General features: G+C 48.7%; 1 protein-coding gene across 9 annotated transcripts in view; it reads left to right on the top strand.

Moving 5' to 3' along the window:
• The window catches only part of Svil (supervillin), a 185,428-nt gene that overhangs the window by 151,106 nt on the left and 6,657 nt on the right, over window positions 1–27,665 (top strand). For all 9 annotated transcript variants that reach the window (XM_060380646.1, XM_060380643.1, XM_060380650.1 and 6 more), the window contains 16 exons: window positions 951–1,098; window positions 4,478–4,567; window positions 4,652–4,738; window positions 6,599–6,776; window positions 8,297–8,469; window positions 10,073–10,228; window positions 11,692–11,828; window positions 12,444–12,591; window positions 12,694–12,839; window positions 14,756–14,931; window positions 16,309–16,453; window positions 17,391–17,667; window positions 22,639–22,790; window positions 24,693–24,798; window positions 25,532–25,739; window positions 27,208–27,341. In XM_060380646.1, coding sequence (XP_060236629.1) covers window positions 951–1,098; window positions 4,478–4,567; window positions 4,652–4,738; window positions 6,599–6,776; window positions 8,297–8,469; window positions 10,073–10,228; window positions 11,692–11,828; window positions 12,444–12,591; window positions 12,694–12,839; window positions 14,756–14,931; window positions 16,309–16,453; window positions 17,391–17,667; window positions 22,639–22,790; window positions 24,693–24,798; window positions 25,532–25,739; window positions 27,208–27,341 — 2,461 coding nt within the window. The remainder of the gene's footprint in view (window positions 1–950; window positions 1,099–4,477; window positions 4,568–4,651; window positions 4,739–6,598; window positions 6,777–8,296; window positions 8,470–10,072; window positions 10,229–11,691; window positions 11,829–12,443; window positions 12,592–12,693; window positions 12,840–14,755; window positions 14,932–16,308; window positions 16,454–17,390; window positions 17,668–22,638; window positions 22,791–24,692; window positions 24,799–25,531; window positions 25,740–27,207; window positions 27,342–27,665) is intronic.

The raw sequence follows: 27,665 nt of genomic DNA, 5'->3' as shown, positions 1-27,665 counted from the left end.
AAAAATTTCCTGAGACAGAAAAAGTTCTATGTTTAATACTTGCATTTGGAAGGAAGTAAAAGATTCTTTCTGTGGAGACAATGGAAGCTTTGGGTTGATTGCTTTATGCCAAGCTCAGAACCTTCATCCTTCCATGAGAACATTTGAGGTGCTTCCGGGGCGCTCAGCTGCTGACTGGAGGAAAGTCTTTTCTGAGTCATTAACCACACCCTGTGCTTTGGAGAGGCCGTGAGCGCACCATCAGTACTTCAGAAAGTACTTCCCTAGGTCACAGTGGAGTGATGCCATGCCAAGAGACTTAACATTGGCATCACGTTTGCCAAGCCCACATCTGCGTTTGAGTTGTGTCAGTTTTCTCCAATCATATTCGCAGTAGGCCTACCCCAGTCCCACGCTAGGATCATGCATTGCACTTAGCTGTCCTAGTCATCCGAAGTACCAAGGACATCAGCATCACTTCTGGCCATGAGGGTGTGCTGAGGGATCGTGTGCAAGGAAGATTCGTGGGTCAGATGACAGGAAAGCTGGCCACTGAAATCACCCACGTTAGCGGCTCACATGCTGAGAACTGTTGTTCTCTGTGTGGGTTGTGTCCACCGCAGGTGAACTCTTGTGTCAGCTCTGCTATGATCTCAAGCCACCTCCAGGGCTTCTTGGCTACCTGAGTCCCCAGGTGCCCAGAAGGCCCACCGGTCCTGAGGAATCTTACAACTCACATTCCTTCTAGCCAGCTTTCCTGCTTGGTCACTGAAACTCTTGGGGAGTTGACTTGGATGAAATGCTAGACTAGTGCTATCCTGGTGGGCACGGGATGGATTACACATTCACTCACCCAGCCGTCGGGAGACGGGGATAACCTGTGATTGTTTCTTCTCTTGGGGGGCGCTGCCGGGCTGAAGTTTACAGCTCCATCAGTCTCCTCTCCTCCCTTCTGTGCATGTCGTAAACAGCGGGTCTCGGAAAGTCGAGAGTGCCAGATGACGATTGAAGAGCGGAAGCACCTCATCACTGTTCGCGAGGAGGCATGGAAGGCGAAGGGCAGGGGCGCGGCCAACGATTCCACCCAGTTCACCGTGGCAGGAAGAATGGTGAAGAAAGGTCAGAGGCCTTGTGTGCGCGTGCATGCGTCTGTGCACACATGCATCAGTGGAGGTAGAATGGTACATGACAGCTCAGCAGAAAGGGGGAAGGCCTGGTCTTTGTGCCTCACACTGCCGTGGTGTTGGGTGAGGGGTTTTGATGGTTGTGTGGGGTGTTTCTGCTGCAGACACTGCAGACCCTGCCCTCTTCCGAGTAGGAAGCCTGATTCAGTCTGTCACGATTTCAGAACTCACCTGTTTGGAAACTGAATGCAACCGTAGGTTTCAGAAGCAACTGCAGCTCTGCCAGACAAACAAACTAACAAAAACAAAAACAAAGAAACAAAAAAGAAAGAGACTCCATTTTAACCAGTTATTTTCCATAGCTCTCTTTACATTGTTTCCATCTTCTTACTGCCTGACACACCTCCAGACACACCTTCCCATCATCTCACCACGGCCAAGGAAGCCTTTGGTAACAAAGGCATTTTAGCATGGCGTCCCTCTTGTTCTTTAAGTCAACTTTTATGTCCCTTTGGCCCTAGCTTTGTGAGCTCTGGCTCAAAAAGGTCAGTATGCAGGCATGTAACACGTGTATGAAAGGTGTTCTGAATTCCAGGAAGCCACGCACGGTGCAGATCACTTAGTGCTTCAGGTTTGCCAGAACTGCTATGAGGCTAAACTCAGAGACACTGCAAGCCGAGCACTGAGTCGCATGCCAGCCTGGTCAGTGGTCCTCCAGAGAGCCCTCCAAAGAGTTTGAGGGTGTTTGGGGCTTTAATTTGTGTCCGGTGGCACATGGTTAAATACATACGCAGTAGCCCCATTTCTCGAGCTATTATATCTAAAAGCAGACTTCCTGTTACTGGCAGAAGCCTCCACATACCCCCAGTCTTTGCGTTCTGCCATCCACTTCCTAAGCTGAGCATTCCTTCTCCTCAACCCTTCCATTCTGAATAGAGCCTAACTGGTTCCTGGCATTCGAGAGCTATTTGCAGAATGGAGGAGGGAAGGGGAAAGAGGGCAAATCTGGGAGAGTGTTTACTTGAATCTTATTGGAAGAAGCCTTTGAAACAAACAAGGACACCAGAAGATCATTTACGCTCATTGGATGAGGCAGGTCCTGGCTTTTCTTCATGGAATCATAGAACTGTTTGGTCAGGTGTAATCTTGAGCCCAGCCCCTCGCCCTTCACCCTTCACCCTTCACCCTTCACCCTTCACCCCTCCCCCTGTGTTAACAGAAGGCGGGGTCCAGGCACAAATCAGTTAAAGGCAACCAGAAACTGACAGAGCTCAAGTCTTCTGCTGCTGGCTCCCACTTGTATCCTGATGGCAATTTGCTCAGTTGTCATTTTAATTTATTTTGCCATCTCCTCTGAAGAGTCCTAACTGGGGTCTTCCCACCTACCCCTGCCCTTGTGTCCTGGCCTACACTGCCGGGTTGGATACGGAGCAGTTACCCCACAGTGAGAATGTTCATTCCTATTTCCCTGCACAAGCTGTGTATTTTCTTGTAAGTCATAAATCTTCCCGGGGGTAATAATTTTCTTGCTTTTAATCTAATATAAAAGACCACGTCCATTTTTGAACTATTAGTTCTTTTTGATGTGCAATTACATGGCGTCCGGTTTTTGTTGACTGAAGAACACAGCAGTCCCTGGCCCTACTCAACCCAACAGCCACAAAGGTTCTCATTTCAGTTCCAAGGCACACTCACACAGTTTCGGGGTTTCATTGTTTCTCCCCAGGAGGCTCTGAGCGCTCCTGGTTTCCTCTGGACATTCTCTCCTTCTGTGTTCTTATACTCTAACAATCACCACACCACAAGGTCTCACTAGTACTCTAACATGGGAGGAAAAGCACTCAGAGCATGCTGCAAATGAAAGGTGTGAAAATGTCCCCAGAGAGGAGGTCCTTGTTTGTTGCTGCTAGAATTCACTGAAAAGAGCTGTGGGGAGAGCTTTGATTGTTTCAGTACTTTGAAACTTCACCCTATATTCCCTATTGCTTTATGGGGGAATCCTTAATGTCTCTAGCTGGGGATGCAATAGTCCATTTCCAGGAAACCTGACTGGCAGCGATGGTAGTAGGATTTGTTCAGTGTCCATGTAGAAGGGCAGATTTGGGTACTTGCTTTGGGACCATCAGCCTGCTGAGTGAGTCCAGCTTATTGGCTTTAGAGCCAGTGGACTCTTCTGAAAACTCTCAGTCACCCCTTTACAAGGTAATGGCTTGATCTGTCTGATTTTGTGATACCCGGTTTTATTTACAGCACTGTATTTCAAGAAATCTTACTTTCTCGTGGACACGAGCTTGATGCTGACCTGGTAGTAGAAATGAGTTTCAGAATTTATGCATGTTTGTTTGCAAATATATATGGAAATGAAGACTGAGCTGTGTTTCCAGCCTCCTGCAGTTGCTGCCTTTTTCCTGCATTTTTATGCTCTATTTGCCTGTCCAGCTCATAGGATTGTTCTCCAGCTGTTCCAGGAGAGTACGTCCCAGGAGAGGGCTGTGTCCTCTTAAACGCACACTCACACAAGAGCACACGCACACATGCACACATGTGCACACACAGACACTCACACAAGCGCACATGCACACAAATGCACACACACACACACTGTAAAGGATACAGAGAACAGGAGCAGCTCATCCCATTCTTTACAGACACTCCACTTATTTCCCTCCCCAGTCTCTTCTACTTAGATGGCGGAGGGCATCTAAGTTTCCTGTTTCAGCCGAGTTCCCTCTCTGCACGCAAAGTCCCCATCTTACTTTTCATGTGTCCCTCGGGCTTTGCTTGAGCAAGCATTTCCCACTCTGTGCATCAAGGAACATGTGATCATTTCCAGCACACGTGAGCTGTGTGAGTGTGTCCCGCCCACAGTCCCACATGGGTGTGATGTGTGTTTGCCTGTCTCTCTTCTGAAAGGTCAGACCTTCTTCGTTATTCTTTATACAGCACCGTAAGATCACATTGTCAGTGCCTCCTCACAGACGGGAGAGAATGCTGGTGCCCAGGGCCTTGCTGCCTGGGACGAGGCAGCTTACTTCTTACCTCTTCTGTGGGAGAGCGTACAAATTCGCTTCTTCCTCCGTGGACCCCACCAACCCAAAAGCCCTCAAATCCCACTTATCCCAGTGTCTTCTAGAAGCCCGTACACTCTCAGTCCATTTACACACCGTGGATATGTTTTCTCATGCCTTCACTGTTCATTTTGGAGTGTCGGCTTGCCAGCTGGGAATAGGAAAACCCTAGGTATGGCTGCATTTGGTGGCCACCCTGTGCACGCCTGTGTAAGCTCACACTGTAGGGACAAGTACAGGTTCACCGGCGTCTGTGAACTTCCAGCATCTTGGAGATCCTAACCTGTCTCCTGGTGTGATCTGCAGGTCTGGCATCACCCACAGCCATAACTCCAGTCTCATCCCCTCTGTGCAACAGGTCAAGGGGCACAACTCCGGTTTCTAAGCCCTTGGAAGGTATGTTGCCTTGTCCACTGTGACGTGAGCGTGTGCACGGGGACTCTTGGGGTGGTTGCTCGCTGATGGTTTCTACTTGTTTAGATATCGAAGCTAGACCAGATATGCAGCTGGAATCGGACCTGAAGTTGGACAAGCTGGAAACCTTCCTAAGGAGACTGAACAACAAAGGTTCGTGCCAAAGCCAGAGGGGCACTGCAGCTTGTTCTGCCTCAGCACGCCGTGGTCCCTGCTGTCCCAGAACCTCCAAGTCCCAACTTTCAGCTTCTCAACTTTGGGGGTTTTGTTTTGTTTTGCAGCTGTTTTTGTTATTACTGTTGTTTTGTTGTTTGAAGCAAGGTCTCATGTAGACCAGGCTAGGCTTGAACTTACTTCATAGCCAACTTTGAACTCCTGATTTTCTCCCGCCAGGTGCTGAGTGACAGCCATGCACCACTGTAGCTAGCTCTTCAAATCCTATTTCTGATTACTTTCTCTCTTCAGTCAATTTCACTCCTTTCAGCAATTTAGACACACACACACACACACACACACACACACCCTTAAAATCTGTTGTTATTCTTCAAAAAATGAAATTGTTGTCGGTACTAATTAGAGTTCTAAATTGGATCCACTCAATAATGTCCTGAATTTGGGATACCCAATAGTGAGCACACTTGCTAATGACTCCAGATCTTGGGGTGCCATCCTATCCAAGGACAACTCAGTGATTTTTCCTTTATGCTATAGAGCAGTCACTATGCAAGTACAAAAATCAACCTACTTTTGGATGAGCTTTGAATTGTAGGCATCGTTTCTGTTAAGGCAAAAGGTATTTTCTTTCTTATAATCCCAAATAATTTCTAAAAGAAAATTTTATTAAAAAGGTAATGCAATAAACACTTTAAAGGCAGTATGCGGAAATAGCCTTTTCTGGCTTGATAAAAGATATCTTATTCGTCTAGTATCAGATACCAGGAGCCCTTGCTGTTGACAGTTACCCCTAATGGCTGAAAGTTACACAAATACTGAAAACCAGAACTATAAAGACTAATATAATAGTTAATGTGACTGGGTAAGATATATTAACAATGAAATCTGTTACACCATTGTCTTAGGGTTTCTATGGCTTTGGTAAGTAACATGACCAAAAGCAACTTGGAGAGGAAAGGGTTGTTTTTTTGTTTTTTGTTTGTTTGTTTTTGTTTCTTATAGCTTGTCGTCCATCATCCAGGGAAGTAGGGCAAGAACTCAGATAAGGTTGGAACCTGGAAGTGGGAGCAGATGTAAAGGTCACGAGGGGTGCTGCTTACTGCCATGCTCCTCGTGGCCCGTTCAGCTGATTTCTCATAGCACCAAGGACTGCCTTCTCGGGGGAAGCACTACTCAGAGTGGGCTGGCCTTCCGCATCAATCACTAACCAAGAAAATGTCCAGTCTAGTGGGGACATTTTCTCAGTTGGTACTCTCTTTTCCCAAATGACTGCAGCCTGTATCAAGATGACATAGAACTAGCCAACATGATGCCGTAACAGTGATGGAGCCTGCGGTCAGCTGGCAGTGGCCATGACCACTCCAGTGTTCTACCTGTTCTTGAAAATAAAGTTTTATTGGAACACAGCTATGTCCTTTCGTTGACCTGCCATTCATAGCTGCTTTTGCACTCTAACAGCAGGATTGAGGCATTGCATCATAAGCTATGTACTCTCCCCCAAAGAAGTCCCAAGTGCTTCCTAGTTCGTTAAAGAAAAGGGTTTGTAGAACCTTAATATGAAACAGGGCTAATGTTAATTTCCCTCTAGTAGAAATGGGTCAGGTTCACAAACGTGCTTATGTGGGCAGGGTCAGCCTGCTTCTCATCCTAACCATCACTGCACAGGGGAGTAGAGTAAACAGAGAACTGGGGTACAAGGGTTACAGAGGAGGAGGGCTTTGAACCTCATTGCACCTCCCCCACTCTGGGAACTTGGAGAGGGAAGCCAAGCATTGCAAAGGAAGGTCACAGCAATCGCTTCTCTAAACCTCACGGTGTTTCTGTTCCCACCGTTGTTAGTTGCTGGGATGCAGGAAACCGTTCTCACGGTCACTGGCAAATCTGTCAAGGAGGTGATGAAGTTGGATGATGATGAGACCTTTGCCAAATTCTACCGCAGCGTGGATTACAACATACCCAGAAGTCCTGTGGAGCTGGAGGAGGACTTTGATGTCATTTTTGACCCTTACGCTCCCAAGTGAGTTTGAGAGCAGCTCCCTTCACATGCTCCCAAGTCTGGTGAGCAGAAACATCTCCGTAGGTATTGGCTCTGGCCCAAGATGCATGTTGCCTGGGGCAGAGAGCACACACGTGGTCAGCCTGCTGTCCTGGCAGGTGGACTTCCTGTGTCCTGGATGTCTGTGCAGCCTTGAAGGCCGTGACTGGATTTCACACTTGAGGCGCTGCGCTTAGCAGACCCCACAACTGCCCCACAGGACAATGCTGAGCTTACTCATAACTAGGTATTTGGATGACGTGAGCTCAGGGTAGCACAATTGATTAGAAAATCGGGAGCCATAGTTTCTTTGCTTTCGGCAGTGTATAAAATTAGCATATCCATGGGCTTTCTGTCAGAGGAACATTATAAAAAGTGATTATGTGTTAGGATTCCTTCCATGGCAGATGCCAGGTAAATGCATGTGAACTGAGATCAGATAAAAACAACCACAACAACAGCTTCGGAGGAATTCAGTTCAGATCAGGTGCATGCTGAGTGTACAGAGGCAGTTGCAGCTTGGCCTCTCTGAAGGCTGGCTTCCCGCCGAGTCAAACTGCAACCGTAAAGAAAGAACACCTCTCTCACTAAATTGACAGGCTACTCAGTCAGGCCCAGATAGATCTAATAGATCCTCCAATCCAGGTGTGGTCTTCCTTGTTCCAGCCTGGGTCATAAGCTCATCCCTAAACCATTGGTGTAGTCAAGGGGACAGAATGTCCGCCAACCAGCGGGGTGTGATGCGACCCAGAGGAAGCCCCCTGTAACGTGACCAGCAGTAGGGGCACTTGTCTGAGAAAGTGCACACAGCCACCCAGCACACATTGCTCGTCTTCCCTAAACAGAGCAACCATGTCTTCCAAGGGTGAGTTTATTCGAGGTAAAAGTTTCCATAAACTACTCCTGAGGCAAAGTACTCCTTTGCACATTTCTGTTCAATTCGCCTCTTCCCCGTCCAGCTGTCACTGCTGAAGTTGTTATAGAGAGTTGTGACATGCAGCAGTTAAACAAATGTGCGTGTGTGCTCACATGGACAGTGTTGGTATACAAAGGCTTCCTGGCACAGAGACCTAAACACTCGGCAGTTGAGTATCACCACAGGAGTCTCCCGGGAGATCATATCATTGACACATCCCTTCCCCAGGCTGCTCGACCCAGATTTGGGACGGTCTTGAGGACCAGAGATGACACTGAAGGCCTGTTTCATTCTAGTATATTCTTCACAAGTGTGGTTATTTTCCTCGGCGAGCTGGCAGCTTGGGATTAACTCCGTGTGAAAGAAAAGCTATACCTGAAGAGAAAATTTAGTCTGGGGCAAAGAGGCTTCAAGGCCATCTGCAGAGTCCCTGCGAACTTGGCGGTGACAGCAGCAGTAGACATGTGTGTGCTGAATGTCACAGGCTCTCTAGCCCAGAAGAAACCAGGAAGTAAAACCGTGGAGTCTGTCGTCCTGGGTCCACAGGGTAAGGTGACAGCCTGAGCCACGTCTGCTTTGCCCACAGGTTGACTTCTTCGGTGGCAGAGCATAAACGCTCAGTCAGGCCCAAGCGCCGGGTCCAGGCCTCCAAGAACCCTCTCAAATTGCTGGCAGCAAGAGATGACCTCCTTCAGGAATACACGGAGCAAAGGCTCAACGTTGCCTTCATGGAATCCAAGAGGATGAAAGTGGAAAAGAGTGAGTGTGGGGAGCTGCCACCTGCTTCCAGGTCTGAGCACTGCCGTGCCATTTCCTTTTAATCTGCCTTGTGGGGTCAGTGGGTGTTCAGAGAGCACTCATTAACAAGAGTGAATTCACACATTCATGGGTATGCCTGCCTAGCATTTAAAGATTTCTCACTGAATTGCTGTTTAAATGATGCTGTTTTGCTGAATTGGGTCTTTAGATGGAAGTGTTTCTGGGTTTTGTAATTCCACCAATTTTCGCCTCTGGCAAACCCAAGCACAGCAATTCTCCACTGAAATCTCAGTCAAGAGTGATTTAGGAGATTTCCTGCGGTGTCCAAACTCACTTCTTTCCTTGCCCCAGAGTTTTAAACCAAGGTTTTCAGATTGTTCTGAGAGAGGTCCCGGGGCTGCATAGGGTGAGGTTAGATGGGTGGGAGTGGGGCAGCTTGGAATGGAGAGAGAGGTTGGTCCCTGACTGTACCCCAACCCTGAGCTTCATGTCTTGGCTTTTATCTAGCCCAGAATGTGGGTTCCATTACTGTAAAACAGTGATTTTCATGGCAGTAATAGTCTTGATATTTAAATAGTTTTTTTGCTGTAGTTTTTATTTTCCTTTTAGCATTCATAAATTAATTTGCCAAATGTTTTTGTTTTGTTTTGTTTTGTTTTAAGAGTTTAGTGGCGATGCATGCCTGTAATCCCAGCACTCAGGGTATAAACACAGGAGAGCCCCAAGTTCCAGGCTAGCCTGGACTACACAGTAAAACCCTATCTCCAAAATTAAGGAACGGAAAGGAGGGAGGGAGGGAGGGATGGAAGGAGTGAGGGAGAGAGGGAAGGAAGGAAGGAAAGAAGGAAGGAAGGAAGGAAGGAAGGAAGGAAGGAAGGAAGGAAGGAAGGAAGGAAAGAGAAGAGAAAAGGAGAAAGGGGGAGAATTTAGAAGAAGTAGTTGTCTTTGTATTCTAACTGGGTTGACTGAGAAATGCTTCCCAAAAGGCCGGAGCTGTCTGAAGTACCAAGTGGCATCAGGGTTCTGATTTTAGTGTTAGCATCTGGTCCTGGTTGAGTTCACTGACTGAATTTTGCCCCAGCATTAGCATTTTTAAAACAATAAGCTGGGGAGAAAGAAAAGTTTATTGGCACAATTTCCATGTATCTCTCCACAGCCTGTACTTCTGTGGGTTTCAGGGCTTGGCTTGTGCTTTCGGTCCACACTGGAAACCCAGCATCTTGTGACCACAGCCTTAGGTCTGAGGGCAGAGGACCTCAAGATACACAGATTGGTCTCTTCGCCCTAAATCACCCCCTACAGGGCGTCTCCTTTCTACCTGTGAAGACCTGGCGAGAAATGCCTGCAGCCTCCCCGGGGTTAGGAGCTGTGAGCACCTTTGGTAGCATGTGGCTGTCAGCTGGCTAGGTGGTTCCGGTCTGTGTCAGTGACCTGGCCTCCTGTGACACTTGTCAGCAGCAGCTGGTGTGTTCCGTACGGCATTCAGTCCTGTACACGGCGACCGGGCCTCAAGCTGTGCAGCCCCGCAGGCTTGGGTCCTGCTGGGTAGGAGTGGTCTGTGATTGGAAACACTGCCTCTCAGCTGTGCACCCTCTCTCCACAGTGTCCTCCAATTCCAACTTCTCCGCCGTGACGCTGGCGGGCCTGGCCAGCAGGGAGAACTTCAGCGGCATCAGCCTGCGGAGCGTCAACCTGACGGAGCAGAACTCCAACAACAGCGCCGTGCCCTACAAGAAGCTCATGCTGTTGCAGATCAAAGGTAGTCTCCGGAGCGGTCCGGAGGGTCGGCGGCAGCCTGTGGCTTCTGTGGCCATGTAGCACTCCGCAAGCATCTGCTGTTGTCTGGGAAGGGGGACAGGCATTCTATGAGTCTCCCTCGCTGGGTGCACACTGCCTCCCTCACTGTGGCATCACAGCGTCCGTGAGGCTGGGAATGTGTGAATGAACACGTGCCAGCTGCTGAGTGGGTCGACCTGAGCTGGACTCAGCTCTTTACCCTTCCAGAACCTCAGCTTTTGCTCCTGCTTCCTCTGGCCTGGTTGCCCATCCTCTAACATCATCGTGTGTTACCACATATGCCCTAAGTCTCCAGCGGGGGCCTGCACGCCCTTCTTGGCTCTCCCTCCTAGGATAAGCCATGACCATGTCAGCCAGAGTAAGAAAACATCCCTGGGGAAGGAATGAAGGGAAGGCAGGAGTAAATGAGCCTCACCCATCCGGATTCCACTCCCCTGCCCCTTATGTCTATGACACCTGAGACTTGGAAGCGCAGCAGGAAGCTAGGGCTGTGAGGAGGGAGGGCGGCTCCTCTTCAGAGGTGACTCCTGTGTAGCTGGATCAAGGCGAGAATGGATGGAGTAGCTTCTGCCTCCACCAAGGATTCTGGGGCAGGTTTCCACAAAGCCATATTCTTTTAGCTGTATTTAAAAGATGAATGAAGAGTGGGGAGGTGGCTCAGTGAGTAAGACTATTTCTTATGTAAGCATAAAAGCCCATGCTTGAAGCCCTTGATGCCCACAGAAAAGCCAGGCGTGGGTGTATGCGCCTGGAACCCCAGCACTGTAGGGCAGAGACAGGCAGGTCCCAAGAGCTTACCGGCCAGCCAGTCTAGGTTCAAGCTCAAGGGAGGAAAACTACTGGAGTCCTCCTGTGATCCCCACATAAGCATGTGTGTGCACACTTGCACATACTTGTGCGCGACACACATACACAAGAGGACCTCTGATGTGGAAGTTACACTCCACGTGCAGTCATGGGCTGCTCCTGCTCAGGAAGTCTCTGAGAAGGGGTTGACCCTGTCACAGGCAGTGCTGCCCCCCAGCCGGCCCCACCCGGCTGCTCTGGGAGTTACTGTGCCTGTGGAGGAAGAGCCTGCGGGGAGGCGTGCCGTGCCCGCACCAAGGCTAGGTGTTCGGCACAGGGAGCAGGCAGGGTCAAGAAAAGGCAGCATGAGTGTGAAAGAGGGGGCAGGGTGTCCTTGCCACGGGAGAGCCTCACTGCCTCCACAGACATGCTAAAAGCCAAGGCTCAGAGGCCGAGACTAAGAAGCATGGAGACCTGAAGGCAAGCAGCCACACCAGCTGAGATGTTCCTGTCATGTGGGCCGTCCTGACTTCTACATCCCGCTGGTCCTGGGAACTGGTAGCCAGGAGTCTCTAGAACGGGACGTGTGTGGCTGAGGTGTGTTCGTGGTGGGTAAAGGACTCTGGGGCTTGTCCACAGGAAGAAGACACGTGCAGACAAGGCTGGTGGAGCCTCGAGCCTCTTCACTCAACAGTGGGGACTGCTTCCTTCTGCTGTCCCCTCAGTACTGCTTCCTGTGGGTCGGAGAGTTCTCCAACGTCATCGAGAATGCAAAGGTGCGTATCCCAGTGATAAAATGCCTCCGTTATTGTGTCCTTTATACAGTCCTGGGTTTTCTACCAGCTGGCCCATGCCAAGCTTCTCAGATACCCCGTGTCTCATTCAAGCAGGAAGGGGCGGGTAGCATTTCCTTTGTCAGTGTCTCTGAAGAAGCTTCCATGAGGTGTTGGAGTGAAGGCCAGCTTGAAGGCCATGGGTCTAAGCTGACTGCTAAGTAACTAACATTTCTGTGAAGTGCTGCTGTTGCTCTTTCATGGGAACCTTGTGAGGGAAGCCCCAGGATAGTGTTCAAAGTGCATGAGTTATCTGTTGATCTCCCACACTGAGATTGGTGGTAGAGCTTCCCACATCCAGACCATTCAGGAAGGAATTAGCATGCATACTCATGCAGCCGCAGACAAAGGATAGTGTCCAATCCACGGGGCTGAGGGTTATTGCTCCAAAGACTTGATACTTCCGTTCCCACAGTTGCGTTTCCTCGGGTGAGGTAGCGATGCCCGCCAGCCTGCGCCTGAGTCCTTCCCGATGCATCCATTCCCCTCTGAGGGCAGCGTGTGCCCCTTTGTGCATGCTGGTTTTGCTTCCTGGCTCATTGTCCTTTTCTTTTCCAGGCTTCTGAACTTGCAACATTAATTCAGACAAAGAGGGAGCTTGGTTGTAGAGCTACATACGTCCAGACCATTGAGGAAGGCATTAACACACATACTCACGCAGCCAAGGACTTCTGGAAGCTCCTGGGTGGCAAGACCTGCTACCAGTGTAAGAGTTTGCAACGTTTCCGAGTGAGGGGGCCTGAACACCCCGTCTCCTAACTGGTCCTCTTCAGCCAACTACTTTCTAATGTCCTGTCTTCCCCTAAAGCTGCCGGAGACCCAAAGGAAGATGAGCTGTATGAGACAGCCATCATCGAAACAAACTGTGTCTACCGTCTGATTGACGACAAACTGGTTCCTGATGATGACTACTGGGGAAAGATTCCCAAGTGCTCCCTTCTGCAGTCCAAAGAGGTACCAGCTTCGAGGGTATAGCGCCCTGCCCTGGGCAGAGGGCTGTAACCGGCTCCGTACTGACGATCGAACACAGCATTTGCTAAAGAATGCTTATTGGCTATTTCAAAACATTACTGCGATCTAAAGTACTAACAAAGTTCAGAAGATTTTTTTCAGAAGTGGTGTGGATCATTGAATGCTTTTATATTTTATGTAAGATGCAAATATTATCCGTCTGTCTCAGGTTATGTAAGATTAAAGTAAATTTTAGTTAGACCTATAGTTTCAAGAATAATTAATGTGAGTATATTTAATTACATATATTTGATACAATTTACAGATTTGTCAAGTATCTCTTTCAGTCACCCCAGTAACTATGAATTAACTGCATGTATTTCCAGTGCTGTTTAATGTCATAATTGTTGAGAGAAAAGGGGAAACACACAAAGCCTTTACACTGCACTGGGTAGAAGCATTTTAGAAATTCAGGGCCAGCACAATGGCTCACAAGTAAAGGCATTTACTGCCAGCCCTTAAGGCTAGAGTTCAGTTTCCAGGTCCCACATGGTGGACAGAGAAGACCAACTCCTTAGATATATTCTCTGACTTCCTATGAACAGATAGATAGATAGATAGATAGATAGATAGATAGATAGATAGATAGATAGATAGATAGATAGATGGATAGGTAGGTAGATAGAGATAGATGATGTTCATTCTAAAAGTCACAGGATTTTCTTTTTAATTTTATTTTTATGTGTATAAGTGTTTTGCTTGCCTGCACGTCTCTATACCAAATGCATGCACTGCCCACAGAGGTCAAGAGAGGGCATCAGATCCTCTGGCATTGTGAGCTACCATGTAGGTGCTGGGATTCGAACATGGGTCCTCTAGAAGAGCAGAGCCACATCTCTAGCCCCATTTTTTTTAAGTGACCCCTCCAGCCACTCTGTCTTTTGAGCAGAGAGCTTGTTCATTTATATTTCATGCACATACAGAAAATATTGTAATTTTAAAGCTTCTAATACATATAAAGAAAGCAACCCTTACAGCTTCTAGAATAAGTGCAATAAGTCACGCATGGAAAGGAAAATACTGTGTGATATCACCTATATGTGGAATATGCCTTACCCCTAAAGGAAATAAAGTCAGTTATACAGAGACAGAAAAGCAAACAGAAGCTTCCAGGGCCAGGCCTGGGGGAGGAAAGGCCAGGGGAGGAGGGTCAGAGGGCAGCAGGTGTGAGGGCACAGCTGTTCGAGGTATCTGATAAGGTTTTAGCTGCTCTGGCCACTAAGACAGCAGAAGAAGTGAAGGACAGATAAGGGGCTGTGTCCATCACTGCGCTGGTGCACCCCCTTACTGCCTGTCCTGCTGTACGTGTTATGGAAACATTCAAATATATAATAATATGTTCTAAGAGTAAACTGAGGAAAAGTGTCATCCAAAGCTAGATTGAGGATACGATTTATGTGTACATTTAAGTGGAAAGTCACAGAAAAGGAAATAATTTTAAGAAGAAATGAAATGGAGCCTCGCTGAGAGTTAAAGCAGAATTTAGAGTGCTGGAAATGAAGGCAGGAGCAACAGGCAGCAATCCATTCCTGTGTTCATTCAGCAAACACTTAGCTCTAAGCCCCTAATGCAAGCGTGGTCTTACGCACCTCTGCCCGAGAGGTCTTAGACCTGTACACAGGAGAGACAGCAATGGCCGCTCAGCACCTGCTCTGCATGTTAAATGAGTGAGTGAGTGAGTGTGTGTGTGAGTGTTGGAGGGAGAAGCAAGGAAGAGAGGAGGGAAGAAGATGGGGGTACTTACATAACTTTATTTAAGGCTTTGGTGGTGAGAGTGTTCAGAAGCTCCAGCTCGTCAGCAGAGGCCGAGCCCCCGAGTCCACCCGTGGTGCTCACCTGTCCTTCCTGTGCTGCTCCAGGTCCTGGTGTTTGACTTTGGCAGTGAAGTTTACGTGTGGCATGGGAAGGAAGTCAGCCTAGCACAACGGAAAGTGGCGTTCCAGCTGGCCAAGCACTTATGGAACGGGACCTTTGACTACGAGAACTGTGACATCAACCCGCTGGACCCGGGGGAGTGCAACCCGCTCATTCCCAGGTGCCCCTGCTGCCCTGTGGGTGGTGCGCTGGCCTGCTCTTCCCACAGGCTCCCAGCATCCCTCCTCACACCAGGGCTGGGCTGGAAGGGCCCCATGACAGACCTTCCCTTGGCTCTCAGCCAGCTAATGAGGATGAAGGCTGTAATTCTAAGAACACGGCCTCTCCCTACCCCAACATCTCTGCTCCTGTTGTGTTAAGTCAGTATCTCCTGGGCATCTAAGGTGTCCTCCTGCCCTGAGTGCTGGGCACTTTGTGCTGCCCTCTTAGTGGGTTTTGGGGTAGAGGAAAGGAGGAGGGTACTATATTGAGAGAATGATTGAGATTTTTAAAGACTACTTGGGTAAATTGTCAGAGCAGGCACACTCTAAAAACCATGGTTTTTTAACTACCAGACCCTCCAAAATGCTTTACAACTGTGTGGGTCATGTATTTGTCATGAAACAGCATAAGACAATGTACAGATTTTGAGTTTCCTGCATAGTTTCTGCCTTTAAAATCTGGTTTTTAGAACTGGTTTTGTTGGTAGTTGGTTTCAGTAACTAAAAGCCAGCCCTGCAATCCCAGCACTCAGGAAACTGAGGCACAAGGCTCACTCATGAGATTAAGGCCATCCTGGGCTACATGAGTCCCTGGCCAACCTGAGTTAAAGAGTAAGAGAAATCCTGTCTGGAAAAAGCAAGAAAAGAACATAAATTAGATATTTTATCAATGTATTGAAAAAAAATTAAATCTTTAAGCAAATGTGCATTAATACTGTAAGAAGCAGGACTGCGAAGGCCTGAGACAAAGCCAGGAGTACTCTCTCATGCTGGAGCATAGAAGCGCTATCATGGCTGATTTATACCTAGCTGTGACATGCCTATTTGACCAAGCACCTGCCCCGCTGGCTTCCGCTATCTGTGCCACAGAGTCATGCATGGAAGGAGCTTCACAAACGTGCTCCTGCCAGGCACGGCCCCTGGGGTTACAGCTGGAACAGGATGGCTTATGTGTCAGCGTGTCCTGGGGATGAGAAGTTGCAGCCACGATTGTCACCCGGCCCCTCCTAACACACAAGCAGCTGACACCACCAAGTTGAAATGGCTAGGCCCTGACCGTCGTGTAAGTCACAAGAGGAAGTAGATCGAGCAGCCGAGGCCCTGCTCCTAAGGCCCTCACCAAAGCTCTTGTGTCTCCTACTCCGTTTTCACAGCATGTATGAGGCAGATTTCCAAAGCTGGCTGAACCTGCTTCTCTAGACATCTAGAGAAGTCTGCAGAGGAACGTTGCAGAGCAGCTGTCTGAGGCTCAGTGAGGGTGAGGGCTTGTTGTGGTTGCTGTTCCAGCAGTACATGGCTGAATCTGGACCCTCTTCTTGTCTGCCCCCACGCTGCAGGAAAGGACAGGGGCGACCCGACTGGGCAATATTTGGGAGAGTTACGGAGCACAATGAGACCATTCTGTTCAAAGAGAAGTTCCTCGACTGGACAGAACTGAAGAGGCCCACAGAGAGGAACTCCGGGGAAGTTGTCCAGCAGAAGGTACAGTGATCGAGGCGGGAGAGCGGGCCTGCTGTGGAGATCAGCAGAAATAGCCATGATGGTAGAAAGGTTCCAGCTACACTAGTGACACAGCAAAGTGGTTTTCGATTCCATTCTCACCTTCACTGTGTGGCAGTGGGTAACCCGGTTCCCCAGGTTCTAACACAGACATAGCATCTTCTAAGTACTGTCAGAGACCCTGAGATGCCAAGAAAGCTGTATTTCTGCACTGTCCCGTTATCAGCTAAAATAGGGCTGAGGATATAGTCCTATAGTAGAATTGTGGTATGGCTGGCAACCAAGCCCTGGGGTCCACCCCCAGCACCACCGAAAAGGAAAAAGAAAAGCAATCCTATTGGTTTATTATTATTATTAGCTATTTTATTTGGATTCATGTATCTACTATCCTTTTCCACCCCAGTCCCTTCCAACACTGAACAGCAGGTAGGAGAGACAGAAGGTTACTGGAGAGAGGTAGTGCTGAGATCTTTTTTAGACTACTTCCTGTTGATTAGGGATGTTAATTCCTTGGGACAAGTCCAATCTTCCTCTCATCAGGATATCTCCAGTTTCTTCTTACGGTCTCTTTTCTCTTGACCACTTGACAGACCAGCAGCAGCAGGATCAGGAACCAGCAGGAGGAACAGCCACGCCTACTCTTGGGGTTCTGACCTTGTCATGCCCTCTTTAGAGTCCCCAGAATTAAACTATCTTCAGCCAGCAGAACCACGCCCCTGCCAGAGCACGCACAGCCTGCTGCTGTGGACAGTCTGAAGCAGCCCCACACCCCACTCCTGGGATTAAAACAAAAGCATGTTTACATAACAGCTGGGCTATTACAGACGCCAAAAGTCTCACTACACAATCCAAACCGCACTGGGTATGACAAGAGACGTCTGTAGCAAGGGGGATACCGAACATCTCTGCTCCCTTGTAGGACGATCCTAGGGCTGACGTCAAGCCCTACGATGTGACACGGATGGTGGCACTGCCCCAGATGACAGCCGGCACCATCCTGGACGGGGTGAATGTGGGCCGGGGCTATGGCCTGGTGGAAGGAGACGACGGGAGGCAGATTGAGATTGCTACCGTCTCTGTGGACGTGTGGCACATCCTGGAATTTGACTACAGCCGGCTCCCCAGGCAGAGCATCGGGCAGTTCCACGAGGGGGACACCTATGTGGTCAAGTGGAAATACATGGCGAGCACAGCAGGTTAGTGAGCACGCGTGTTCCCTCACCCCTGCCGTGCGTGGTGCCGTCTGCCAAGTGCAGGTAAGGGCCAGGAGACAAGAACAGTGGGACTCCTGGCAGCCGGCCTGGCCAGGACACTGACACTCACTTCCGTTAAAAATAATGATAGTAATAAGTGCTGAAACACTCCCCGTGCTTGCACTGCCCTGGAATGGTTTCTGGAAAAGTCATGATTTGCTTCCACGTGGTACTGCCATGTGGCCTGTGTGCTGCTTGAACAAGTCATTGAGTGCAGCACATGAGAGCCATTTAAACTGAAGCTAAATGGTGCTTCAGCTTGGTAGTAAATGTACAACAAAAGATGTATTTCTAGAAATGTAGAGGTGCTGGAATATTTGCTTTAGCATATTCAGGGTTCTGGGTTTTATCCTCAATAAAAATAAACTCTTGGGGCCAGGGAGAGAGCTCGGTGGGTAAAGCTCCCGCCACACGAATGTGGGAATCTGAGTTTGGATCTCCAGCGTTCACATTAAAGCTGGATGTGGTGATGGTATCCCGAGCACTGGGAAGGCTGAAACAGGCAGATGCCCACAGCTCTCTGGCCCACAGCTCACTGGCCTCCCAGTGTATCCAACCAGTGAGCTCGGGGTTCAGTGAGAGGCCCTGTCTCTAAAAGTAAGGTGGACAGTGACAGAGAAAGACACGGGACTTACCTCTGACCCACGGATGTTCTCAGCTGGCCAAAGTCACGCCCCTTACACGTGAGGGATCACAGCAGAACATCACATGCCCTCTCACAAACCAACCTGGGCAAAACAACACATGACAAAACCCAGTCTTCATAGAAAGCAGACAGTGCCACTTCAGCTCGCAATGGCAGTGTTTCATGCCTACCTGCCCTGTGCATGGTGCTGTCAGAAGGGCTGAGTAGCAGACTCTCTGGGAAGTACATGGCAGGAAGGAGAGTAAGACAAGAGCAGCATGAGGCCATTGGACTAGGGGAGCTGGTCACCGTGACCTTGGGCCTGCAGTCAGTGAGAAAACAAGCCTGGGTAGCCACCACATGATTAGGGTGGCTGTGAGGTCCTGGTTTGTGTGGTGAGCACTCACAGACACCTCCCCTGGTGAGATGCTGTGGCCTTTGCCCTGCTCCCCACAACAGAGGTCATTATTCTGACTTCTCAGAGGAAGAGCAGGACAACCACGTGGTTTGTAGACAGCAGAGCAACAGACTGATGTCTGACCTGGCCTCTTAGAGCCAGCGATGCTGTGACCCCTCTGTGCTGCTCATCCTGCAGACATCAGAGCTGGCCCTGTCCCTTCCCTAAAGAGGCCACGGGTGTCTGAACCTATAGCTGGAGTAGGAAGCCTTGCTTACCAGCTGAGCATGCTGGGTAAAGATGCTCAACCTCCCTTAGCGCTGGCCTTCTCTCTTAGGAAACAGGGAGGGTGTTATGGGATCTGATTAGATCCAGCTCAAACACTAGGTCAAAGCACAACAAAGATTTGTTGTCATCAAGCCACTACTGATTGATCAGGGCCACAGAGAAGACTTGAGACCTGAACTGTGACACCTCCAACCCCCAGGCCAGGATCCAGAATGTTACAGAGCTTTGAAGCTTGGAAACCACAAACATCTGTGCCAAGTTACACTTACATTTTCCACCAGTCAGGATTTAGGGATGGGGACGTCTTTAGGAATGTGTCTTTGTGGTACACGTATCCTGTTCCCATTGGTTGGGTTATCAACTGTGTCGGGGCCAACTTGACTAGCATTCATGTCTGAAATTGCCACCCAGGACAGCAGTTACCCAGGGAAGTCTTGGAGATGTACACTTTATTTGACCCATATTCAAAATGAAAGTTGTATTCAAAATGGCTTCAGTTTGGTTCCTCCTTACAAAGGCAGTGCCGGGCCCAGAGAACATTTGAAGCAGGGCTGTGTACTGTGTATGTGTGGTGCCTGGCACCTGTCCATACTGTCAGTGTTGAGAGACTCCTCCATGGAAAGTTTCATCAGAAACAGCAAAATCACCACACAGTTTGGAAATGACTTGGAACTAGCCAAAGTAATGACACTTCCCAAGAGTAGGGGACAAACACATCCATAATGTAGAAAGGAAATGGCATAAAGGGATAATGTAATATATTTAGACATCTTCATACCTGCTTCTAGCTATGAGACAAAAGGAATCATGATGAAGGAAGAAAGTGACTAGAAAAAGGATCCAAGGTGTCCGAAGCCTCTATAAACTGGAGGCCTCTGAGCAGCAGTGATGTGGGCAGGCAACCCCTCCTGTGATGCATGTTTTCCCAGGGAGCACAGTGGTACCTCACTGGCAGCAAAATGACACACACACACACCCCCAGCCTACTTGGATCAGTGTCCTGCACAGAAACTGCTTGCAGGGTGCAGCATGGTCTGTGCCCTGGAGGATCATGGGTGCCATACACCCTGTGGGTGAAGGCCCCAGAGGCAGGGTCAGGCTGCTTTGGAGGTTGACAGGAAGTTGGAGCAGTTCTCTTCTCTCAGTTGAGAGTGATTGTGACTGCTATATAGAAGCACTGGTACCAACATTGCTCTTTTGTGCATATCTGTATGTGCCAGTACATGACACATGGAGGCCAAAGGGCCCTGTTCTCAGCACCGTTCACCATCACCGTCCTGGGGCTCATAAGTGGGCTAAGCCTTCTGGCCAGCAAGCTCCAAGGATCCACCTGTCTTCATCTCCCCAGGTGACCACATGGGGCATTATTATTATTATTATTATTATTATTATTATTATTATTATCTCTTTTAGCATGAGTTCTAAGGATGGGACGTGGTTCCTTCAACTGAGCTATTTCCACAGCCCAGAAATAGACTTATTCTTGAAAGTTCTTTTATTAACAGATGCCAGGGGGGGGACAGGGGGAGGAGGGAGGAAAGGAGGGACCAGGAGAAGATGAGGGAGGGAAGGAAGGAAGGAAGGAAGGAAGGAAGGAAGGAAGGAAGGAAAGAAGGAAAGAAGGAAAGAAGGAAAGAAGGAAAGTAAAGGAAAGGAAGGAAGAAAATTCTTTGATGGTGTGAAGTATCAACACTTTAATTTAGGGATCTGAGTTGTAATGACGATATTCTAGTATACCTCCTAATAAACCTTTACATTACTAAAGTTAAAAGCAAATATATTGACAATGAAGTTATTGTATGTAGGATTGGGTTTGGCATACCGAGGAAACCATTACGGACGTTAGTCACAACGTATGCTTTAGGAACTAGGGTGTATCTTGGGCATATACACCGGCACCTGCTTTATGATGCCAGGGTGAAAAGTTGCCTGTTGACACTATTCACACGGAGGATGGGAGGGCTCGGTCCAAGGGGTGTGTGACTTCATGATCGCTTTAAGCATAGCTTTCTCCAGGAACCTCAGTAACAGCATGGCTTTTTGTTAGACTGGACAGGGGCTTTGCTTCTATCTAAATCAGCTATGGCTGTCTGTAAATGATTCTTGGGTGGTTCGTACTTACATCTTATCCTCGCGAGATGGTGCAGACACAACCATTTCAGACCCACAGTGGACGGCACTCAAGTCCAGCCTGAGGCAATTAGTTGGAGAAATCATTAGAATCCTCGAACCACTCACTTTAAATACATGGGACTATTTTGCTAAGCAAAGAAGGGTCCAAAACAGGTAAAGATGTCCTGACCTCTAAATAACTTAAGTGAGCTTCTTCTCACGTTTGGGTCTTAAAGCAGTGGCAATTTCATCAGCAGACTGGAGTAAAGGGCAAATGAGGCAGTGCAGCCCAATGGGAACTCCCCCTGAGTCTGGTCCTGGTAGATAGCCCAGGCTCATGTACAGCTCGCAGGCATTCTTCAACCTGTGGCGGCCAGACGACAGATGTGATGGGGCATCATTCATTTTCTTTTATATGTAACTGTATTGTATGTGTATTTTGTATATTTGGAGGCAATGTATGTATGTGTGAGTGTGTTTGTGCCATTGGGCATACACATACCTGTGGGTGTGTGAAGGTGTGTATTCCTTAATCATTCTCCTCAGTTTTTTTGTTTCGTTTTTTTGGGGGTTTTTTTTGTTTGTTTTTTTTTTGTTTTTTTTTTTTTTTTTTTTTTTGAGGCAAGGTCTCCCACTGACCTTGGTGCTCATGGATTCAGCTACACTGGCTAGCCAATGAGCATCCAGGGATCTGCCTGTTCCCCACACACCAGCCAATGAGCATCCAGGGATCTGCCTGTTCCCCACACACCAGCCAATGAGCATCCAGGGATCTGCCTGTTCCCCACACACCAGCCCTGGCGTTATAGATGCTCAATGCCCTCCCAGCTTCAGCCTTAACTTTTAAGTATGTGTGTTTGCAGGGGCTCATTGTTTGACCCCTTATTATCTGTTACTGTAATGAAATTCCTAGAACAACCGCTTTTTAAAGAGAAGGCTTGTTTTATCTCTCGCTTTTGGAGATGCTAGCTTATGACTGTTACTGTGCGCCTTTGAGCCCACACAGCACACCTGCACAGAGGACTTCGTTGGCACAAGCTCCATGTCTCATGGCTGGGACATGAAAAGGGAGACGCTTAGGCCCTCACCATTACTTTTAATGGTCCATTCTTTTTCCTTTGCTCTGGAAGCTCCTCCTGCTGTTGGTGATGTCATTTGTCCGTCTGCTTATCTTCTTCCAAGAGTGGTAGAATGTAAGAAAGTGAGTCTATGCGAGCCTGCTCCTGCTCTCAGTCCCTGTGTTCCCTGCTCACGCACTGGGATCAGAGGGCCTCTGCCTCTGCCTAAGATGATGTGAGTTTTCCTTGGGGTTCTGAGAAGACCCCTCAGTCAGCTGAGAAGAAAGAAGGTACCCCATTTTGGCTCCACCCCCTTTTTATTTTTATTTTTTTAATATCTGGCCCTCACAGACTCTGGGGAAAGAAGGCCAGGCATTCATCTGCTTCCCCGCTGGTGTCCCAGCTCACTTCACCCTCTGCCATTGTTTCTGCAGTGGGAAGCCGACAAAAGGGAGAGCATCCGGTGAGAGTGGCCGGCAAAGAGAAGTGTGTCTATTTCTTCTGGCAAGGCCGGCACTCAACCGTGAGTGAGAAGGGGACATCAGCTCTGATGACAGTGGAGCTGGATGAAGAGAGGGGGGCCCAGGTAAGCTCTAGGGAGCCATTGCTCAGGGACTGTGATGATGGGCCTGGCCTCTGAGCACAGCATCCTCCAAAGCATGGGTGCCCTGCTTCTTCCCCTGCAGCCAATCACACTTCTGTTCAGCTGTCCCCTCCTGTTTCCTGCAAGCCCCTCTTCCCTCTCCCTTCCCTGGGCCCCTTAACTGTGCCTTCTGTTTCCATGGCTTAAAACCACACTGCTGCTTTGTTTACTTATTTATTACTATTGTTTCCAGTGACCAAGAAAGACACCCCAACTCACAGGTTTGTGACCTTGGAGCCTGCATTGTGCCTGGCAGGCTAGTACCAAGTCCAAGAACTTTAAGACTTTATAAGCTGTTTTGTAGGGCCTTGTGGCATTGGCACTGGGGAATCAAATTCAGGTCATTGTGTGTGCTAGGCAGGTGCTTTAAGCCAACTGAGCTGCATGGCCCCAAATGTGTCTTTTTAATGTTTGGATGATCTGTGCCTGGCTCTGGAGTTTGTAGTTTGACACTATGGGCAAGTATTTTCACCATCTTGAATGAATGATTAATTGGCAAGACCATGAGGGATGAGAGCAGAGAAACTTTTTCTAGAAATGGAGCCATGCTCATTAAGCTTTCTGCAGTCCGTCCTCAGAACTAATTACATTCCCTAAAAATAATTTTAAGACAGAATGAATATTTTCTACTATAAATTTTGTTTTAGAGGTAGACCTTAGCAACAATGGCATTGTAACTTATTCTGAACAGTGGGTGATTTCAGCTGCCTGTTTTTATAAAAACCACTAATGAATATGTTTTAACCCTGTGTTCAGAGCACACCTGGAGTCTGAGGTTAATCCCTCCCTTTTTTTTATTTTTCTAATCCAACACATGGAAAATTATGATAGGCACATAAGACAGTGCCATGAAATGCCACGTGCCTGTGCTGAGCAGACCTGAGTTTCATAAGGTAGCTTATGGCAGAAATGTAGAAATACCTCTACCTTTCTGGATGCCAGATGTGCAAAGGCTCAGAACCTGGACCTTCAGATCAACATCCCTTCTGTAAGGGGAGTTATCTAGCATCTGCCAAAGTGAGAGCAAGCGCTGCTACTAGGCCTGCTGAGAGAACACGAGAGCGAGCCATGCCACCCCACAGGAGACCACAGAGACACAGAGTCAGTTTCCTGTCCCTCTGAAAAACACCCCAAGTGATAGATAGAGAACTGTTTCTTTTGGTTTTCTGCATAGTTGGTTCTCTGCCATGTTGGTTCTAGGCTTGTAGGGAGGCAACATGTCATGGCAGAAACACATGTCAGTGAAACCACTTGGCTCCTTTCCAGAAAGCCAGAAAGTGAAAGAGATGAAGAGGAAGAAGCAAGGGTCTCCTACACCCTTCAGGGATGTATTCCCAGTGACCTCAAGACTTCCCATGAGGCCCCACCCACCTCTTAGGTACCACAGACTGTCCGTGCACTTCCTGGGGGAGCTGAGCCTTGAGGGCATGGCTCAGAGGGGAATTTAAGACCTAACCTACCACAGATGCTACAGGAAGGGCATCCTTCTAACCCCAGATTCACGAAGTCAGCAATTCATGATCTTCACACTAAGAGGTAGACCTCTTTAAACACATTTAATCCATCATGTCATGGCCATACATAAAATACCATGAGAACGCCAAAGTTAGTGAGGAAAGAAGGTAGCAGAGAACAACATTCCTGTTTTGTTATCACAGGAAAAACATACTTAAAAGTACTCTGAAAGCAAGCCTTTGCCTTGCACTTCCAGTCCTGCTTACCTTCAGATGGCAGTGGGGATACAACCTCTCGGTGCGGGCCAGACTCCCTGAGACAGGCAAGTATTGTTTTCAGGCCTCTGGCAGCCCCTTCCTCTGACCTGTTTTCCCATGCTTAAATCTAAAGGTCCAGGTTCTGCAGGGAAAGGAGCCCCCCTGTTTCCTTCAGTGTTTCCAGGGAGGGATGGTGGTGCACTCTGGACGAAGGGAAGAGGAAGAAGAAAATGTGCAAAGTAAGTTATTTCTAGTGTTAGCATTCAGCTTTTGTCTCTTCTCCCTGGAGGTTTTTGGTAGGAGGGCTTTAAAGGAATCCAGAGGCTGGCCCACTTGTAACCCCAGCTCCAGGGGTAATCTGATGCCCCCTTCTGGCATCCACAAGCACTGCACTCATGAGTGCAATGCCCCCCCCCGTGTCTATATTAATTAAATATATATAATTAAAGTATATTTATACATAATGAAATTTGTATATAATAAAAAATAAAACCTTAAAGTAAGTCTGACGTTATATAGCTGTATCTTTCCCACTAATGCTGGCCTGGTACAGCATCCTGGGGACCCCAACCCTGCAGAGCACTTCCTTCCTGATCTGTCCTTCCGTAAGTGAGGCTAGGAGCATTCATTGCCTTGAACGGAATTCTCAGTAACTATCTACACTTCTCAAGAAAATTAAAAGCCAGTGGATTTTCTATTATAATCTTTTCATTGGCCAGCACCCTACCACTAAATCCTTAGGATTTCTCTCTTTAGTTATTTTATGTAAATCTTGGATTTTTTTTTTTCCTACCATGTGAACTTTTGGCAACCTATTTATCGCACCCGACAACCCACTGCTGCCCCTGCTTGGCAGTCTTCAGCCACGGGTCTTGCAGTCCCTACATGTATGTCTTTGATGGCATCCAGGGAGCCTGAAGGGCCACTCCTCCGTGGCTCCTCCGTAACTGTGCGCCGCTGCTTCCCCTGCAGGTGAATGGAGGCTGTATTGTGTGCGAGGAGAGGTGCCCATGGAAGGGAACTTGCTGGAGGTGGCCTGTCACTGTAGCAGCCTGAGGTCCAGGACTTCCATGGTTGCTCTGAACATAAACAAGGCCCTCATTTACCTGTGGCATGGATGTAAAGCTCAAGGCCATACGAAGGAGGTTGGAAGGACTGCAGCGAATAAAATCAAGGAACAGTGAGTGTTGGTCCTCTGGCCGGCTCTACACCCAGGGGATTCCTGGAGGGATGCAGGCAGGCTGAGGCAGGAAGGGATCCCCCAACAAAGGATGTCCCATATGCTTAGAGTGACAGCCAGGGCTCTGTCATAGGTGCTCTTCCAGCTTTCTGAGGACATGTCTGCCTCTGTAAAAGGCAATGGAGCCAGGCGCTGAGGTGTAGCCTTGCAGCCCCAGAGATCAGGGCCAGCCTGGGTTATATAGTAAAATCTCATTTAAAAGATATAGGATAGAAGAGGAGAGAGGAGGGGGAAGGAGGGAGAGAGAAAGGAGGGGGAAGGAGGGGGGAGAGAGAGAGAGAGAGAGAGCAACAGCAAGGCAGATGTCCCAAGCAAGCACAGTCACACTTTGGCTTCTTCCCGAGCCGCCACTTGCTCCCGAGCCCGCAGCCTCCGCGGTTACAGAGGGCCCGTGCCCCTGTCTCGTAGGGGTCTGAGTGTCTTGTAGTAGAATGGCGGAATGGCCAGTGGGGGACCACAACATGTCCTTTCTTTAGAAAGCAGGGGCACCCCACTGCAAGTGAGAAGCCAGCAGTGAGTCCTCAGACCCCCTCCCGCCGCCCCCCACCACTGGTCCGCCACTGGGGCACAGCAGTGCTGGGGTTTTCTCCTGGGGTCTTCCTGGCGGGCTAGGTTCTTAGGAGGAGCAGCATAGTCAGAGAGGGCCTGCCACTGTGTCTCTGCTCTTACCAGCGGCCTGGGCAGTCTCAGTTCCCTGACAACAGCTGGGTTCCTTCCTAAAAAATGGAGTGTTGCATCACATCCCAGCAGAGGGCCCGTTCTGTGGGCCCTGAGATGGGACGATGGGAGCTGCTTTCCTCCCGACTCCTCTGAAGGTCCGTGCTCCGTAGTAAGGGCAGATGGGAGGAAGACAAGTGACCTTCCAGCTGGCAGAAAAACCAGGCTACCAGAACATCCTTCAGTGGTCGGTGGAGGTGGGGGATTTAAGAGATGTTTTGTGAGAAATCCAATAGCATTCATGCCTCAAGAGGCTTCTCACTTGGGCCACTAAGAACAAATAAGTGAATTCCTTCATTTACTCGTTTGGAAAACACTTACTAAGCAACTACTTGGTACCAAACAAGGGACCAGAGAGTCAGCAGTGAATAAACACATTTTTCTCCTAATGAAATTAGTGTTGTAGCAAGAGAGGACAATGAACAGACAAATGCTGTGTTTCGTATGAAACACATACATGTTTCGTATGAAATGCACATGGTCTTAATGACATGTATAGCTGTACAAGCTTCCCTGGAGCACACTGGCCCATCTCCTTCCAGCACAGGCGCTGGTAAAAATTTTTACCAAATAGTATGATGTCACCTTGGGTGTGGTCTTGAGCAGAATGAAGTCGTCTGTGGGCGAGGTCTTGAGTCTCGGCTGTGGACTCTCCTGGGTGTCTGTAACCTTCCGCTTGCCTCCCATGCAGATGTCCCCTGGAAGCAGGGCTCCACAGCAGCAGCAATGTGACTATCCATGAGTGTGATGAAGGATCCGAGCCCCTGGGATTCTGGGATGCCCTGGGGAGGAGGGACAGGAAGGCCTACGACTGCATGCTCCAAGGTAACACCACGGTCTCCATTCACTCACTGATTTTCCTCACTGGAGATTTATCAAGGTCCGGGTTCCACCAGCAGAGAGCGCTTGCCTTGCAAGCTTGAAGAGCCAAGTTGAATATCCAGGAAACATGTGAAAATGTAGGGTCAAGTGGCGTACCCTTGAGATCCTAGAACTCGGGGAGAGGTGCAGGAGGGTTCCTGGGACTTGAGAGCCAGCCTAACTGGTGAGCGCTGGCTCCTCATGCATGCATTCACGTGTGTCATGTATACCGTGCACACACACACCCCTACAAAGGTTTACTGAGCATATGCTATGTACAACACACAG

The sequence above is a fragment of the Meriones unguiculatus genome, chromosome 3 (genome assembly GCF_030254825.1).
Source record: "Meriones unguiculatus strain TT.TT164.6M chromosome 3, Bangor_MerUng_6.1, whole genome shotgun sequence".
Taxonomy (NCBI): domain Eukaryota; kingdom Metazoa; phylum Chordata; class Mammalia; order Rodentia; family Muridae; genus Meriones; species Meriones unguiculatus.
This window is presented reverse-complemented; position numbering and strand designations above follow the sequence as displayed.